Source organism: Meleagris gallopavo, chromosome 5 (genome assembly GCF_000146605.3).
Source record: "Meleagris gallopavo isolate NT-WF06-2002-E0010 breed Aviagen turkey brand Nicholas breeding stock chromosome 5, Turkey_5.1, whole genome shotgun sequence".
Lineage (NCBI taxonomy): Eukaryota > Metazoa > Chordata > Aves > Galliformes > Phasianidae > Meleagris > Meleagris gallopavo.
The window spans coordinates 47,856,895-47,875,804 of record NC_015015.2 but is presented as its reverse complement, the minus strand read 5'-3'; the positions used below and the strand labels follow the sequence as shown (position 1 = coordinate 47,875,804).

General features: G+C 36.4%; 1 protein-coding gene across 4 annotated transcripts in view; it reads right to left on the bottom strand.

Moving 5' to 3' along the window:
- WDR25 (WD repeat domain 25) overlaps positions 1-18,910 on the bottom strand; it is a 61,406-nt gene continuing 42,496 nt past the window's right edge. For all 4 annotated transcript variants that reach the window (XM_010711912.3, XM_031553674.1, XM_031553675.1 and 1 more), the window contains 4 exons: positions 15,838-15,968; positions 2,990-3,160; positions 1,354-1,494; positions 1-972 (listed from right to left, as the gene is read on the bottom strand). In XM_010711912.3, the coding sequence (XP_010710214.1) occupies positions 751-972; positions 1,354-1,494; positions 2,990-3,160; positions 15,838-15,968 (665 nt within the window). In that variant the 3' untranslated portion in view covers positions 1-750. The remainder of the gene's footprint in view (positions 973-1,353; positions 1,495-2,989; positions 3,161-15,837; positions 15,969-18,910) is intronic.

The following is an 18,910-nucleotide window of genomic DNA, read 5'->3' as shown; positions in this document are numbered from 1 at the left end:
TCGTATTAAAAGAAGCTTTATTTTTTCCCGTTAAAAAAAATACTTACACATAGTTTTGTTTCAATAATATACAGTTATAAAATTGAGTTCAAAACTCAGTCTTAAATATAGGAATCTAGGGAGCACAGACTTAGAGACTTCATAATTAGCTCCAAGTTTCTCCCTTAAAACTGAGAGAGCATTTTACAAGAAGTTGGGCTGGTAATATCTGCCTATTTCCAGAAAAGCCAGTCCCACCTGTCCTGTGATCTTCCCTCTCTCACATGTAAGATGATGTTTTTTGCCTTGAACCGTATATCAACAAGGAAATATAGCATTGCTTGAGCAGCACGAGTGACCAGGGCAAGGAGCTAAGCCAGTGACAATCCGGTTTAAGAAAGCTAAAGTAAAAGCTACATAAGAAGGACAATAATTTTCTTCAAGTCTAGATTCTCACACCAGGGTTGGACTAGATAAGCACCAGAATATTGGCACAAAAAGGGCAGAAATTCATCACCAGGGCCCAAGGGGGGGGAGAGAGAGAGAAAGAGAGAGAGACAGAGAGAGAACACTTATTTGCTCAGCAGCTAATCACAGAATCCTCTTAATGCATATAATATGCATTATGAAAGCATATGTCTAGTGGTCCAAGAAGAAAAGATAACAGTCTCTGCTGCCTACAGCACATCACAACAAATATCACATTGCATATCATGGTTTATTCCGTCTGAAATACCAAGCTCTTTGATGAATGAAAAGTTATTTTGCTTGCTATTGCCAGATCTTGATTTCTCCAGCCCAATCAGAAGTTGCAAGGAGTGATGGCAATACTGGGTGAAATGCTGCACTCACACAAGCTTCTCTATGTGCTGACAAAGTACGAACAATCCTAGAAGTATTGTAGTTGTAGAAAAACACTTTGCCATCTGAACTTCCTGTTACCAAAAGTGTTCCATCTGGAGAAAATTCACAGCCCACTGCAAATCCTTCCACCTGTTAAAAAGAAAAATCAATAATAGTGTAACTCCTGATTCTGATCAGGGAAGTCAATTGTGGTACACTGAAGAATGAACATAGTACCAAAAAAATGTGTATTTAAATAAATATGCACTAAGGACTTGTCCAGGTTTCTATTAAGACACATCTATACCATAAACTTATTTAATCAGGCTACTAAGTACCAGAAAGCCTTTTAATAACTATTTTCTTCAGAGTGTATATAGCTCAAGATTGCACATAGGAAAGCAAAGGAAGGATTCTTACCAATCACTGATTTATCATCAAGCACTATTAGCAGACATATTAAAACGCAGATACTTTGCTCTCTGTCTCACTTCTGGACTTGGATAATATCATTCTGGTGAAAGAAAATACCTTATGCCCTTCGTATCTCTTCTTTTTGTTGATTCGGTAAGGTCGCTGGGAGGAAAACAATGCCATATAGTTCCCATTTGTCTGAGCAACAAATGTAGACTCTCTTGGGTGCAGAGCCAGACTTGGACAAGTGTAACGCTCCTGAAAATAATTATTAAGTTTTGTTGCATGAAATAAATTATTTGGTCAAATGAACTAGGTTATTTTTTTTTGACAAATTTGAAAGATCATAAAGTCATCTCCATAAGGAAACATTACAATCCACATAGTCTTACACAAAGTCAAATATTAAATCAAATATCTACCCCAATTTCCTAGAAAATGATCAAAATCCCACCTTCTTTTGCAGCATAATTAAACTGCAGAATCTCCGAAGGATAGTACACAAAGTTACTGAGACATCCTCTTTCAGCTCAAGGATAACTGAAGTTCAAATGTGGAAGCAAATCCCCTTCATACATACCTCTTCCCACGTGGTAGGATGGGAAAAGCATCAATGATCTTGTTATGGGGTTTGGAAGAGATGAACTGGGCGGACAGTTCTGGGTATTGCCATGTATTGGGCACAGAAATCAAACAGCATTAGGTGTTGTACCTGGTTGACCAAGAACTGCATATGCTTTGTGGGGGAAACTGAGTGCAAGGGGTCAAACAGTGTAGAAGAGGGAAAAAACTGTCCAGCTCAGAGATGCTGTCAGCCACACAGGTTGGCTGTGTGTATTTGCTATTTGTTTCTTTGGTAGTGGATAGGGAGGTTGTTGTGAAAGACAACCTCCTTTGATTCCAAACCTGACTGCTCTGTACTTTATTTAGTGCTTTTTTTTTTTTTTAATTCAACAATTCAGAATGATGAAATATTTAATAGCAGACAAAGACATAACTGTGGAAATTAAACATGAAACAATCCCATTAGATCACCTGCTACATGTCTTTGCAAGTAGAAAACTGTTCATTCCAGCCAAAGGCATCTGTATACAATCCAATCATTATATTACATAAGATATTAGACTTGGGTTTTCAGAAAAGATCCAGGGAGTTGGAATTATCTATTAACTTCAGTAGTAATCTCCTTTGAAGCTGTCAGCTTTTCTAGACAATTTAGTCCATTAAATATCTTGCTTGGACAAATTACTGAAATACTGTACCTGCATTGATAAAAGTAAATTTTGCCTCTGTGATTATGTTATACAAGATATCAGTATGCATGTATCAGGTTGCTGTTATTATGCAAATATTAAATTTAATTTGTCAATAGTCTTCATTCCATCTAATTAAAAGTGTATCATTTTGCTATCCTAGGAGAACTGTAGGAAAAGAAATGTGGTGCTACAGCAACTACAATCATTGGTAAGCTAGAATAGCACTGCAATGTTCTTGCCTAAACGTGGCTTAGATTTTAGTGAACTAGCAATGAAAATAAAAACTGTAACACAAGGAGATCTATCGGTTTTCCAGGTGGTTTTTAAAGATTAAGTAAATGTTGTTAAAGTATGAAAATAAAGCACCCTGTGACTAACATTTAGAGTAATTATGCATCATACAACGATATGAAAAAAAAAGTTTTGCTTTTGTTCTAAAAGATTGACAACCATGAAAAAATATCATGACCCAGAAAATAGTAAGTTGTTAATCTTACATGAAAAATCTGATTGGAAATTTTTGCAGCACTTTGGAAGTCCCATGCAATGATGGTACGATCAGCTGAGTCACGGCTCACTGCGTCCGTGCTTGTAAGAAATTCTTTTCCTTCAGGAAGAAAGAGTATATCCAACGTCTGTTGTACTGCAGCTTTGTACACTCTTGTCACCTAGTGAACAAGACAGTTTGTTATTTTGGGACAGTTTAGAAGAGCATGATAATACGTCCTCGGTATTAATACTTATCTCCAATCAATTACATATATTTTTAACATGTAAAAAAATTTTATTTTTAAATATTGAAGTGCTAGAATATCAAGTAGTTTGGTAATGTATGTAAATAGTTCAAAAACTGGAAAATAACATGGGATAGAAAAGAAAGCAGTTTGCATAATTTATACATTATATTTATATATACATAAGATTCTTAAGGAATTAGAGTTGAATCCAAGAAGAGCTGTAGACGCTACAGTGCTGTGGAGATGAGCCACACAAGCTCCCTTCTATTTTACAAACTCAGTGTGCTCTGAGGATCAGTTTGGGGAATTCTTCTTCCAGGAAATTTTATGAGTTTATCTTTTGGTTTTTTTGTTCTCAAAATCTTCAGCTAGTTACAGAGGGAGGGAAAGGAAAGCAACTATGTCAGCAGGAATCCACAACTTAAAGGACATGTCAGGAAGTAAGTGAATATTGTTGTTGATCATTCTAGATTTAATTGGAAATCACTGTTTATGACAGGGAACACTATCATAATTCAGGACACTCTCCCAGTCCCATGCTGCTGTGTAAGAAAGCTTGCACACCTAGTGGGTACATACAGATGTGCTCCAAAGAAGGTCCCCTTTTTCTCCTTTTTAGAAAATAACCCAGTTCACCAAGAACTCAACCTGACACCCTGTCCTAAAAAAAAAAAAAAAAGAAGCAGAGTTGCTCTTCTAAAGTGCTGCCAGAGATGGGGATATTGGTGACGTTCCCAGGTGAAAAGGGTGAATTCCCTTTTTCTGTAGGGAATCAATCCCATGCCTCCTACCAAGGCTCTGGCACAAGGCAGCCTGTGCTGCTCCTGAAACAAAGGCACTTACAGCCATTCTGCAGAGAACAGTGGGCAGAGGGAAAAGAGTTGTCAATGCTTAGAAGTACGACTGGGCTCTGGAGTAAATAGTGTGCCTCATGCAACAGTTCCAATTGTGTAATTAATTCACATGAGCAATCTCTAGAGAAGGTTTGTGATATGAAAGCATATACTAGAGTTCTCAAATCATTTTCCCAAATTAAAATACCTTTTAAGTATTTCCCTCGTGTTTCCCTGTTGCCTTCTCCTATTATCTCAGTGTCAATAGGCTCATGGTCCTAAGAGCAAGTTAAGATCCTCTTTTAGGACTTATAGCAAAGAGGGCTGGATGCATGCAGACATGGATCCTCAGCCATAGGACTCTGAATATTTCAACAGCCTGTGAAGAAGATCTAAAGTGCAAAAGATTTTCAACTATTCTAAGGAATATATGAATAATTTTAATTTCCTTTCTTTCCAACTTTCTTCATGCAATTCTACATCTGTGTTGTCTACTTTGAATCTTGAAAAATCAATACCTTTGATTTCCTTTTCTGATTTACCTTCACTGAAGAGAGACTTCAAGGCAAATGGCCAGATCAAAGTAGTTCATCTTTGAATATGCTGATCTTTAAAACTAGGACACTGGAAGACTCTTAGTTATTAACATCTAAAACTTTCTTTCCAAGATAGCTAAAACATAACAACCTCCATTTCCAACACAGTGTTCAGAGGTTAGCCCTTCTTGCAACCTCACAGAATTACCAGCTGAGCAGAGACACTGTTTGCACAGTATTGCATTGAAATGGTTCTCAATTCTGTGAGGCATTCCAGTGCCTGCCTAATGTCTGTAACATAACATATGGCTGCTGAGTTCAGGGGCCCAGAGCTCATACCATTAGATACCATTAGAACAGATACTTTTAGAAAAAAGAATAATCACGAATTGCAATGAAATATTCTAGATTATAACTCCGTTCCATCCTTTAAACTAATAGAAGAAAAATAATTTACAGTATCGAACAGCACAAGAACTTGTCAATTCCTTGCCTCAAGCTCTTAATCTACGAGAGTCTGGAAATGTTCAGAAAGAGCTGATCCTACTGTAGGGTAGAGAGACACTAGATAATCTTCAGAGGTCCCTTCCAGTTCTGCTTCCTGTGATCTCAGCACATTTAGGTACGGTAGCAACTACTCCAAGTGATTTTCTTAGGCTCCGTGAAATGCAGTTTGGGAACATAACATTTGCAATTAGTGAAGAGCCTTGGTCATGCAGGTATCCTACATGCACTCCAATAACATCAATAAGATGTAAACCTGCAGACAAAATATCAGCACGTTTTTCAGCAATATGCCTGCATTTTTAAGATAGAGAATATAGAACTGTGCTACTGCACGAGTCAATTTTTCATCCTAGGAATTTGCATAATATGCAAAGCAATTAAACTTTGTAAAGCCAAAACTGATATTTGCATATTTATAGCTTCCACTTTGTCTATAGAGAAATCACCATGCATAGCTATTTCTTCACTGAGTTATAAAAGGAAGCCCACAGTTCATTAGTAAAGTAGAAAATCAAGCTATTTCGTAGGACCCAAAAAAAAAAGAAAAAAGTTAAAAAGCAAATACACTCAATTTATAATGGCTGTCTGTAATATGAAATGGAAAACCATACAGAATCTTGACAGCTGTAGGAACTTCAGGAGAACTGAAATAAATGTAAGGAAATTGTCTCAGATCTAAAGAGAGATTTAGGTTGAATATAAGGAAAAAGTCTTTTACAGTGAGGGTGGTGAGGCACTGGGACAGACCATCCAGAGATGCGGTCCTCGGACTGTCAAAGCCAGCTTGGACCAGGCTCTGAGCAACTTGATCTAGCTGCGGATGTCCCTGTTCACTGCAGGGGAGTTGGACTATAGGCGACCTTTAAAGGTCCCTTTCAACTCGAAAGATTGTAGTATTCTATGGCAACGTGGAAATACTTTTTAAGTTTTGATGAAATTTAGTATGACTCTTACATAAACTGCCATCATCAATTCAAACATTTTAATTGCTAACTATTAAACATACATACTTGTCTGCTAGTCAATAAGATTTCCAACCAAATTACTCTGCGCATCCTAGCTCTATAATAGAAAATGTCATTAGAAAAATTAGTATAAAAGATTATTATTTTTTTTATTTAAACTTTTGACATGTACCTCAGAAAAACCATGGTGTTTAATCATCAGAACATGTAGTAAAAACTGATTCAGAGAACAATAAATTAATGCTTTGAATAGCAGATGGGAACTTGGAATACATAGTATTTAAATTCCCCCAATAAGACGGCTTTCAGAAATAACTAATTTCATAACACCCATGCTCTGAAGAGTACTCATAATAAAACCTTCTTTGTTCTACCTTAGCCAATAATTCATAACATGCCTGAGGAACTTGCTTGGGGAGAGCGTCAGTTTTCCTACCCTGCTGACTTTAGATCATTAATAACAAACTTTTGGTCTTTTTTCTATTTTCAGATTTATTGCCCATAAGCATTGGAAAACCACAATTCACTTGTTCAAACTATGCACTTCATGGACATGAAATAAATCCTTGTAAAAGGAAGGCCTAATAGTTTCTAGTGTCAACACAAGTTGACATAATAATAAGGCTTCTTTACAACGGCAACAGTTCATGGCTGCAGGCATTCAACTAGAAAGGTAATTTAGGCAAATTAAATAATTTCCAAGTAGATTCTTATGGCTCCAGGGATTTGAGAAACATGCTGTGATGCTGAATTCAAGGTATATATTTTGTACAGATATTCCATAATACTTCTCTGCATAAAATATAAGCAGTGCCTGTTACTTTGCTTCTCAGGAAGCTCAAAGCCTCCTGATGAACACCTCAGCACATGGGGCCATCCCAGGTCTGTGTCACCCAGGACCTCTCCCACACCTCACCTTCCTCAAGTCCCCCAAGCTTTAGGCAAGAAAGAAATGTGCCTGCACAGTCATCCTCTGAGAATTAGGAGATAAGATCTCATAAACGATCTAAGGTGACAAGGCAGATGACTAAACTTTGCTCTGTAGTTCCACACTCACATCAAAACAACAACAATGTGACAAACACAGCTTATGTTTTTGATTTCCATCTAAAAGCTACAGCAGCTGTTTTAATCAAAACTCATGACAATATCATAGACAGGAAGTAATTTCATGTTCTCTTAAAGTATTTTAACATAAGAATGGTATAGCATAAAAAGGTGGGCCTCCTTGAAAACCCATATTTCAACAAGGCCAAGTGCAAGGTCCTACACCTGGTTCAGGGCAATCCCAAATATGATTTCAAGCTGGATAAGGAATAGATAGAGAATAGCTCTGCCAATTATGTGCATTTGCAGCCCAGAAAGCTAATCAAATCTTGAGTTACATCAAAAGAGGTGTAGCTAGCAAAACGAGGGAGGTGATTATTTCCCTCCATTCTCATGAGACCCTACCTGGAGAACTGCGCTCAGGTCTGGAGTGTGCAGAATAAGATGTGGATCTCTTAGAGTAGGTGTAGAGGACGGGCATGAGAATGATCAGAGGGCTAGAGCATCTCTGCTGAGAAAAAAAATGGCTGAAAAAGCCTGGAGAAGGCACCAAGGAGACCTTAGTACAGTCCTTCAGTACTTAAAGTGGGCCTACCAGTAAGATGGGAGGATTTTTCATCAGGGAGCATAGTAATAGGACAAGGAGTAATGGTCTTATACTAAAAACTGGTAGATTTAGCTAAAACATAAGGAAGAAATCTCCATGATGAGTGGTGAAGCATTGGAAAAAGCTGCTCAGAGAAGTTGCAGATTCCCCATCTCTGTAAGGGTTCAGGGTAGGTGATAACCTGCCCATGGCAGAGGGTTGGAATTGGGTGGTCATTAAAATCCCTTCAAACCCAAGCCATTCTCTACTTCTGTGATTTCTCATTATGTAATTTGAAAAAATATACTGCTTTTGTATTTAAGTTGTGTTGTTTGCAACAATAACAACAACAACAAAACAGTAAGGAATTCTCTCTGACAGTGAGAGAAGAATAACTTTAGTTTCCTAAGGCATTGAATAAATCACCTTATTTTAATTACACTGTTCTTCATAACACCACAAGTACATGACAATGTACTGGTTGTTTCCATAGAAACCAGAAGTACAAGTTGTTCCACCAACTTCTACAGCCTTTTTACATATTTATGTACTATCCAGAGACAAATTCATTAGATCTCCTAAATACATGCTACTTAAAATGACTGCATCTCATCTTAAAGAAATTGCAATAGAATGTTTCCAAGGAAACAAATGCACTGCAGTTGTACTCTAAATTTATTAGATTTTAAAACTGTGCTTTAATGACTTAGGCTTATTTCTTTATAAACTCAAGTACAGAGACATAAATCAACAGTAATAAAGAGGATCTTTTTAAACTTTTTTTAAGGGTAAAGCTATAGATGGCAGCTGCAATACTGCAGCTAAGCAGTGTTAAATCCTGATAAATAATCTAGCATGGGGAAAAAAAAAAAAAAAAAAAAAAGTTTAGATACTCTACTTTGCCCTTTGTTAATAATGAACTCAGTGCATTTCTCATCTAATTTTAAAAGTTCTAAATAACCATTTTCACAAATTTTCTAGTTAATTAACCACATCATTCATAAGGCCTAAATTTCAAGAATGAGATTGTTGTGTACATCTCCAAACCTAAATTTTCTAAATTTTCCCTTATACTGCCTTCACTGCAACCAACTGACTTTGTATTCATCTTTTTGGAAACCCTCCTGACAAAACTGTTATTCATCTCTAAAGGCTGCACCTTTGTATTGTTTTGTACTCATCCCATTTCTATTAAGTCAGTGGCTATTTCTTCTGCATGATATTCTACTCCTTTGTTATTGATGATAATGTTACCACACTATTTTTTCTAACAATATTTATTTCACAACAGTTAGGTTAGTTCCTACCTTCTCCGGTTTATTTAAATGCTCTATCAAAGTGCATAAAAAATCATCTTAGAGTGACATCAATTAAGTTTTATTTCATTTTTTTCCTATATCTTTAACTAATCCTTTCTTCACAATCTGTTCTGTGACTGTGTCAGATCATACCCCTGGTTCTCCATTGTCTAATTCAGCAGTTAATTTGCATTTATGGATGTCTAGAATTTCTAACATTGACTAAAAATCAGAATTAGAAAGAAGCAGAGCCATAGTCCTGTCACCTTTTGCTTTTTCTCTCCTCAGATTACTGCATGGCACTATCTGGACTTCCTGTGGTGACAGCTGTAGCACGTAGATCCTCCCAAATTTCCAATAGGCTCGTTGGATTACAAAACAAAGGACGTGATCAGCAGATTAGAGTTAGGATCCCCTCTAGGTTCAAAAATCTGACCATATTCAATCGGTCAATAACCTATTCTTTAATTTTTAACATATCTATCCCAGAAATATTATGGACTTCCCTAACTTTAGAAATTCATGTGAACAAGGAGCAGTTCATGAATGTTTACAAAATGTTAAGAAATGTTCAAAGAACAATGTAATAAAGGTAAAATTCAGAAAATTTAAATAAATATTCAGGCACAAGTTCTTGAAAGCTGTATGTCTTTTCAGCAGAGCTAACAAAATCCTTGTTTTATAATATCTAAATCTTCCTGACACTTGTAAATAAATATTTTCTATTCAGACTGACAACTCATTATTTAGGAACTTGAGCTTCTTTAAAAGTAATATCAATACTGTATTTGACTATTTGAAGTCTTATTCTGGTATTACAGTGATATAATATTAGGAATTATATAAAAAAAGAAAAATATCTGTAATCATATTTTCCTTTGTGAACACAAAGTCCTTAAGCGTTGAACTAACAGATTTAAGTCTCAACCTTTTGCTCTCCCTGATACTTCAAGGCATATTAAAATTTCAGGTAGAATAAATAAGTTGTTGGAACATACGTTGTCTCCTGTCTAAAAAGCTAGTATAAAGCCAAAAGAGAGTGATTGTGTAATCCATCTAGTTTGTGCTGAGCATCTTAAGACAGTCATCGACAATTCAAAGAATAGGAACACCTTTAAAATTCATAACTACTTTAACATCTTAGTATTCTTCTTATTATTGCCCAATTCCTTTTTAGTGGCCTTTTACAAGGTTTTTCCAAGTCCAGCTCCAAGGTCCAAAGGTCCCACAGGGACTGTTCAATATCCTGCTCTCTCCTTGGTTGACACTGCAGAAATCTGTATTTCTGCATTGTTTTCACTTATTTGTCTGTTAACGTAGCAGCACAATTGAAAGTTTTCCAGACTTTTCACAAAGCCTTTTCACAAAGGTCTATGAACATTCTCCAAATATTTCATAAATATAATCAATCTATTATACAGCAATATACGGCCTCCAGAACAATTTCTTCTCCAGAAAGACAAAACTAAGTTTAACACAAAGAAATACCACTATAACAAATCTGTACTTTCTATTCAACAGTCTCTTTTATGCTTTTTTTTTTCATGCTTTGATTACTTCTCTCTGTAATTTTGAGAGGCCTGTGTACTTTACATTTCACTAAGCAGTTAACAAGCTGTTCCATTCATTCATTTCTCAGCTTAGCTTTATCTTGAAGATTATAGCTTTCTTATTGTTCTTCCATTCCTTATCTTGCTCATACCCAACACTACATTTGAAATCATTGTGCCTATTTGCAAAAAACAGGGATAGTAATAAATGTTTTTCAACATTCCTTTTTTATATATCTGTCTTTCTGATTAATAGCATACTGCACATTTCTCAATGTTTTAGTAACTAAAAGACTTCCCCAAGTCTGTCTTCATACATTTTCATTGGCACTTAGAAATCCAATTTTTATAACACATTCAATATATGAATAAATATTAGCCATCATAAATTTGCACTCCTGTTAAAACTCCATCCCCAGCCAAAATAAAAATGAGATATTAGTATTCCTAGTTTGGCAATATATGGAGGTGCTCCAAAAGCAATGCCTCCTGTTTTATTATGTTGGCCCACAGTGCCAGAGGCCAGATGTCAGAGGTATGGCAGTAGAGGCTGAACCTTCCAGCCAATATTCCATTACATTTTGTTGCTGCGCAACAGACGGCAGCAGAGCGGCAGTCTGACAAAGCAAAGATGTGTCACTGAATTCCTTTGTGCGGAAAAAAATGGCAGCCTTTGACATGCATTGATGCTTGCTGAATGTTTACGGAGACCAAACAGTGGATGTGAGCACTCACAATGTGGTGAGTGATGTGTTTCAGCAGTAGCAACAGCAGTTCACATCCATTGGTGTAGATGTGTATGAGCACAGCATGCAGGTTGTTGCTCATCGCTGGTAAAAATGTATAGCTAATGGTGGTGACTATGTTGAAAAATAGTTTTTGATAGCAGAGAATTTGCTCTGTATATCTGTTGTAGTTTCCATGGAAATATATTGGAGACATTACTTTCAACATGATCTATGTACCACTATCAATTACTTTATGTCATTGTACATCACCAGAAACCTTTGATGTGGCCCATTTAATTCACTACATACATTCATGTATAATTGGGCAATAGATTTTTTTAGTAGCCATTCCCTCTGACTTTTCTTTGAAATTCCACCAAAAATTCCCTCATTTCCTGAAATATGATGATTATTTTTCCATATATATCTAAATCTAAGATATGTAAGAAGATAGCCTTTTAAAACACAGGCATGCATTCTAAAGCATGACCTGTGAAACTGAATTACCAACAAATGTCAAAATAGAGTTTTCTATGTGCAGTGAGTAACAAGGTTCAAGCTTTTGGTTTAGGATGCTTATTACATTGACAAAATATGCTGTAAGACCCGAAAAGGCTATTTGAAGTATAATAATGTGAGCTAAAATAGTCATTACTTCACCTACACAGTTGTTCTAAGCAGAATGACAGGTTAAAGCACTTGAAAGAGACAAAAGAAAATTAAAGCCATTGGAAACTTAAAAAAGTAAGAATACCAGAGAAAATCTTTTGATAAATTAGGATGAAAGCACCTGAAAGACACTAAGGATGTTTACATCAAAACTGAAACTTAGTGCCAAGACACCTCAAACATCTATTTGTGTAAGTGCAAAAAGCATTCATTAGAACAGGATAAATGTCAACATATTGGGTAGTACACTTTATCCAATCTTGAATATGACCTTAAGTCATAAGAAGGAAAAGAACAAAAGCAAAATGTTTGCACACTGTGAATTAAGATAGCAATACTCAAAACAGGAATACGTGAAACATGAAGCATTTATTGAAATTTCACAAACAAGGGAGAAGCAAGAATTACATACTGATGAGAGGTATGATTGGTGCCTAACAAACACGCTGTTCTATCTCCAAGAGTTTGAAATATAATTACGTTATTTCGTAGAAATGATGCACACACAATACCATTCTGCAAGAGGAAGCCAAGAGCAGCCAATTCATCATTTTTCCTCTTCTCCACTCCATCCTGATCTTAAACATCCACTCAGTACACATGCACACCCTAAGTTTTTCAAATCAAAATGCCATTTCAGAACCAATACAAATGTTGGTGCCTAACAGTTTACACCCACCACTGATCTACAGCTATATTAAATGGGGAACAAAGGACAACAGAAACTCTCTCCTTCCTTTGGAAATATTTCATATTAGGAGACACTGCTGCGTTAGTCAGTCACAATACATACAAAACTTCATGGCTTTTAAGCTAACAAACACATCAGAAAAAGAGATCAAGATCTGTTACAAGGCTAAACCCACTTTCTTAATTTTTAAGATGGTTAAACACTGTTTCTTTTCAAAATTAATACTCCTAATGTACTGCTTTATCTGATAGATTTCTGCCTGATGAAGTTATACAAGAATACAACGAATAAAGCAGGTAACAACTTCTAAAAACTCCCCAAGATCACCAGGTATAGAATCTGTTCAGAAAAAATGAGCTAGTGGAATTTTTTTGGCTGTTTTTAATTTCTTATTTTACCTGGGGGAATAGACATTCATTCACTTGTTTCTTCTCTTGAAAAGTAAATTATTCCCTTGTAGAACAGTGGGATATTTCCCTTACCTCTTCATTAGCACCAGTTTACCGAAATAGAGTTACGCAAAATCTGAGCACTGCAGTGCCCTGCAGTTACAGAAATAAACAAGGTTTGCATTTCTCAGCATTCAGCAGTTCTTTACAGCAGGTCCTAAGGCTGGAGCTTCAGTATTATAAACACAAATGTGTGGTTAGTCATTGAAGAAAAAACTGCATTATTCTGCTAGTCTATAGAAAAAAAAACAACTTCTACAGTAACTGTTTGTCCTCTGGAAATGAATTATAGATGTCACCCAAAGCATTCATTATTGGCTCTGAATGCAGATATACATGCAGCAGAAGTTACTCAAAGGTGATTCCACATCATCTCAAGTCAGGCAACTGGGAGTTTGATTTTCAGAATTACAGAAGATATAAATAGTACTGAAGTCTACAGTTTATCAGTATAAGCTTGCTACTTTGCCTGCTTATTGGCTTTTATGAAAAGCATCATATCTCACAAACTGCACATTGGCCCCATCTCTTCTCCTGTAATTTCTATCTCAACACGTCTGCTTCTTATTGCAATAATGCCTCCTATAAACTACATTCTACACTTTCTCCACTTTCCTACTCCCTGTTCCAGCAATGCTATTCATCAGCACCAAGAGAAAGTATTGAAACTGAAATTTCATAAAGAGGATTAAAGGTGCAAGAAGAACACCATTCTTCAAGCCAGCTGCCTTTGTGACACACTACACCTTTCAAACTCAAAACGAAATCACAAGGGATTGGCAGAGATACTGACAATAGCAGGGCATCAAACTCCAGAGATGATTTAGAACTTATTCAGCACAAGCATTAAAATGGTAGCTATCCTTTTACTTCTACTTGAGTCAATGCCAGTTCAACATAATCCTCTGGTCTTTACATCACAGACTCTGGTAGTAGAACTGTGGGAAAAACATCTTAGTCAAGCGTAACACTTGAACTGTGAATACCCATAGTAGGGGGGGAAAAAAAAAAAAAATCTGTTTATCTCACTGAAAGTGAAGTGCCTTCTCCACTTATCTGTATTTGAAATTGTCATCTATCGTACATGAAAGATTTCTCACCACATCCCTCCATAGCTGCTCCCTTTCAGACAGGCACCTTTTTGCAATATACCATATTGGGCATGTATTACTATGGAACACCGTCAGTTATTATTTTCTTTCTGTAGAGACTGGGCACCTTCGATACATGCAAGCTGAAAGTATTGCAATTTTTCTCATTAACATGCTCATTAATCACAGTTGATTTCAAATTCAGAGTAAAATCATCATTGCGGCATTCTCAGACAGTCACAAAAAGATATATATAGATGTAGAATCCATCACAGAGAAACAACAAAAAGAAAGGAAGAACATCTCTGGCTTTGCACACAAGTATGCCATCATTTGATTTTGTGAATAACTATAACGTTATTTACAGGAAAATTTATTGCATCATGTTAGAAAAATCTTTCTCTACGCATCATACAAGCATGATGCATGGGATAAATTTACACTTCTTATGAAGGTTTTCCTGCTGACACTGTAACTCTGAAACTCCAGGTAATTTAATTTGCAGTGTAGCCTCAGACTTGGCACTCTGGATATGTATTTACTGATGTTCTTTTAAGAACTTATTCACATAACAAAAGCCTAATGTATGGAATCAATGCAATTATTAATAAAAAAAATCTCATTACATTGAACAAATTGAATTATTTCCTCAAAAATCAGTGACAAATTCAAAGGAACAGTTGCAGCTCAGGATGTAGATTGTGGATCACACAAGAATACTGTACTCCCTCAATACAGTGACACTCATATCAACTTCAGAGCTCTCACATGGTGCCTTCCTTTCTGAAATATATCTTCTTACATCCCTCATCTACTACTCTGTTTAGAGAGACAGTGTTTGGATAAGTAATCCTTATCTTCTTCAGATCCCTTCCACCACCCTTAAGAGCAAACAGATGGCTAACTACGATGAGTAGGCTCTACCCACACAAAAATTCAAAAGAAAACAAACAAGCATTCACTTTACAGTCACTTCTGTTCTTTGAGCTGTTCTGCACAAACAGCTTCCACTTGGTATCAGAGTACAGCTCTCGTCTTCCCTGAGCTCCAAATGGCACCTGGGAGTGCAGTGTTCTGCATTCTTCAAGTTAAAGTAAAGGCAGAAGCTATTTGTGCCTGTGTAGCTTTTCATGCATGTAAAGTTACGCCAACCTACTATACAGAGAGACCTTATCTTGAATCACATGTTACAGATTAAAGAGCTTCCTAGTTGTTCAACTACCTTTTTTAAAAGAAAAAAAAAATAGAAAATAAATTTAACTTCATAGAATCATAGAAATATAGAATGTCTTGAGTTAGAATGTCTTGGATTGGAAGGGACCTCAAGGATCAGCAAGTTACAACTCCACTGCCAGAGAGACTTGAAGTGAGCTATTAGATTAATTTAGTTCAATTAAACATTATCCATTTTTACAGAAGAAAACAATAATTGTGTTCATTATGTGCAATGTTCATCTCCGTGCTTCAAAAACATTACAGAGGTTCGTATCAACAAATAGCAACAAAATCAATGATAAATGCAAAATTTGTCAAAATAAGATTTCATCAAAAGACCAGGATACTGAGCAGCTTAGTAAAAATTGCACATTTAACCCAGGAAACATCCACAAAATGGTGAGAGAAAAAAAAAAAAAAAAAAAAAAAAGGATTTCCATTACCTTACAAGTCCTTATGTCCCATGCTTTAACTTCTGGACTGAATCCTCCACAAATGAAAACATTTGAATCTGTAGGGTGGAATTTAAGCGTGCTGATTCTAAATTCATTTTTACTGCTGATGATTTGCCTCCCTAAAATAAAGCGAGAACTGAAAATTAGAATTTGATCAGAAAATAAACATTAATTTCAACCAAGTTTCAAAAATACCTAGGTTGTTAAAGGTGAATGTTTCTATTTGAACATCTCAAGTGTCTGGGACTCCTCTGGTTTTCTGAAAACATAAGATTGAAATCAGTAATTTCTTCCCACATTAAATAAATCCTGTACCACTGACTGCTTTTTACTGAGAGAACTTTTTATTGAGAGGAGAGAATCAGAGGGTTGGCACACAAAGGAGAGGAGCACCACCAAAGTCCCCATTCAGCTGACAGGGCTAAATCTCCTAATCTAACAGAAGAATATTTCCCAAAAAGAAGTCATAGTCTTTTTTTATTAGTGGGATGAAAATAATAACCATAAGAAAAGAGTACTGTCTGTGTAGAAGTCCCACATTCCAAAATGTACTATGGCTTTGGAGTGGTTTATATTTCTGTGAAGGAAGGATTGAGCCTCCAACTTGAAAGAAGGCAATAATTTGCATATCTTATGAAGGCAATAGCTGTTGCCATGGAAACACTGTTCCCAACATTTAATTGTTCACACTAATCTTCATAGGATCCTGTGGCTAATATCAGTTGTATTGTACGCTCTTTCAAAGACAACAGAATTCGGCAAGGTTAATTTATAGGACTTTTCCACAGACCACTGTCTTTGGTCTAACAAATTCATGACATTAATGTACACTGAACTATTCACTGAACTATTATTTTTGGACTAGCAACATAGATAAATACTTCATTTCACAATTTCAACTGCATGTTATCTTCCATATATCAGATGGAGCAGCCTTTCAGTATCTAAAGGGAGGGCTATGAGAAAGAAAGGGGTAGACTCTTTAGCAGAGTCTATAGTGACAGGACAAGGAGAAATGATTTCAGACTAAAAGAGGGGAGATTTAGGTTGGATATAAGGGAGAAGTTCTTTACAATGGGGGGGCGCGGGGAGGCATTGCAACAGGTTGCCCAGAGAGGTGGTAGAGGCCCCGACCCCCGAAACATTTGCAGGACAGGGCTTTGAGGACCTGATCAGGTGTAGGTGTCCCTGTTCATGGCAGAGGAGTTGCAACAGATGACCTTTAAGAATCTCTTCCAACTCAAACAATTTTATGATTCTGTGATTAAAAAGTTACAGTGAAGAAGCCACTGGAGAAGCCAAAGAAAAGCTTATACTATTACAAAGCTTCTTAAAATATTCATTAATCCAGATTTTCAGCGAGAGATGCCTTAAGAGTCTTAAACAACTGAAAATACTTTGAGCTAAAAACATTAGTGATGGTTGCAAAATATTTCCGGTTAGGTCAACAATACTGAAAATTTAGCTTTTTTCATGCTTATTTCATGATTTAAAGCCAATTAATTTGATTTCATCATCAGTTCCACTTTCACCATCTGCTCAAATAAGCTTACGCAGTCAAGAGAATAAGGCTTGTCAAATTATTTACTTATTCATTGTAAAGAAAAGAAGAGATAGATTGTACTTCATCATGCATGTACTCTTTGAGCTGGCACTGGCAAGGAAAATAGACTGCAGGGATTTTAAGGAGGGGAGGCTGCTGTTCCACATAAACATCGGTTGCTCTTTTTTTCTTTTTTTTTTTTCTTTTTTAAACATTTCGATCTGTTTGATCTCTGATCATCATGCAAGATCTAAAAGTTCTCTCTGTCACTACTGAGGGGAACACTTAATTCAATCTTCAATGTTCCCTCCCTCAAAAGACAAAGAAGGTCACAAAGGTAGCAGAGGCCTTCTCTTCAAAACATGTGCAACACTGACCATCTTTCTTCCTGGGAGCTTGCAGCATTCTAACAACTAGGTAAGAGAAACAAGACTCCATGGAAAAGGAAGAAGGTATTAATCATCTGTAATAGGAGCAACAAAATATTACTCTAATCTGTGCCATAAACGGGCATCATTTGAAGGCTAGCAAAAAGCTACATAACTATGCATCTTACTCAGTCCTACAGATTACTCGAAAAAATACTGAATTTACACAGAGGTTATCTAGTTGGTATGAAAGCACTTTGCTTCCAAGGAATTATGCTTGTGTAAGTTTAACAAACACAGGAGTTTAACCATGTTTATATGGTACTGTAATCAGAAATTAGAAAAAGTATAGCCTACCTGTACTAACCTTTTCAAACAAGAATTACAACATCAGATCAAGCAGTCAGATCAAGCATACCGTTCAAACAGTATTGCATATATATGTAAGTCACTCTGAAAGTAATGCCTCCTTTTTATTTCCATGGAAACTACAACAGATACAAAGAGCACAAGAACACAATTTGAGAGAGCAAGTTCTCAGCTACCAAACACTATTTCTCAACATGGTCACCACCATTAGCTGTGCATTTTCACCAGCCGTGAACAACAGCCTGCATGCTGTGCTCATAAAAATCTGCATCAGGGGAGGTCTGTCACTGTCATTACTGCTGAACGAACTCCCCACCACCACACTGTGCTCACATCCACTGTTTGGTCTCCATAAACATTCAGCAATGTCAATGGGTGCAGTTGTTTCCACATGGAGGAATTTAGTGACACACCTTTGTTTGCAACACAATGTAAACGAATACTGGCAGGAAGGTTCAGCCTCTACTGCCATACAACTAACCACCATCTCTGATGTTGTGTGCCAACAGAATAAACAATACTTTTGCAGTAGCCCTCATATTTAAATATCCAGTGGAACTTGTCATCTTGAATTCTGAAGAGCATTAACTGCTCAACGGAATTTACTGAGATCTAGTTTTTACCTCCAAACTGACTTCCGTCAGTTTGTTAAAATTAAACATATTCAACTTCTGGGGGCCTTATTTTATATTTTGCAAAAGATGTTGAGGAGAAGACTTCCTTATCTGCAATAGAGTTGTAAAACAGCAAGCTTGTATATATCTTTATTGTGTACGTATTT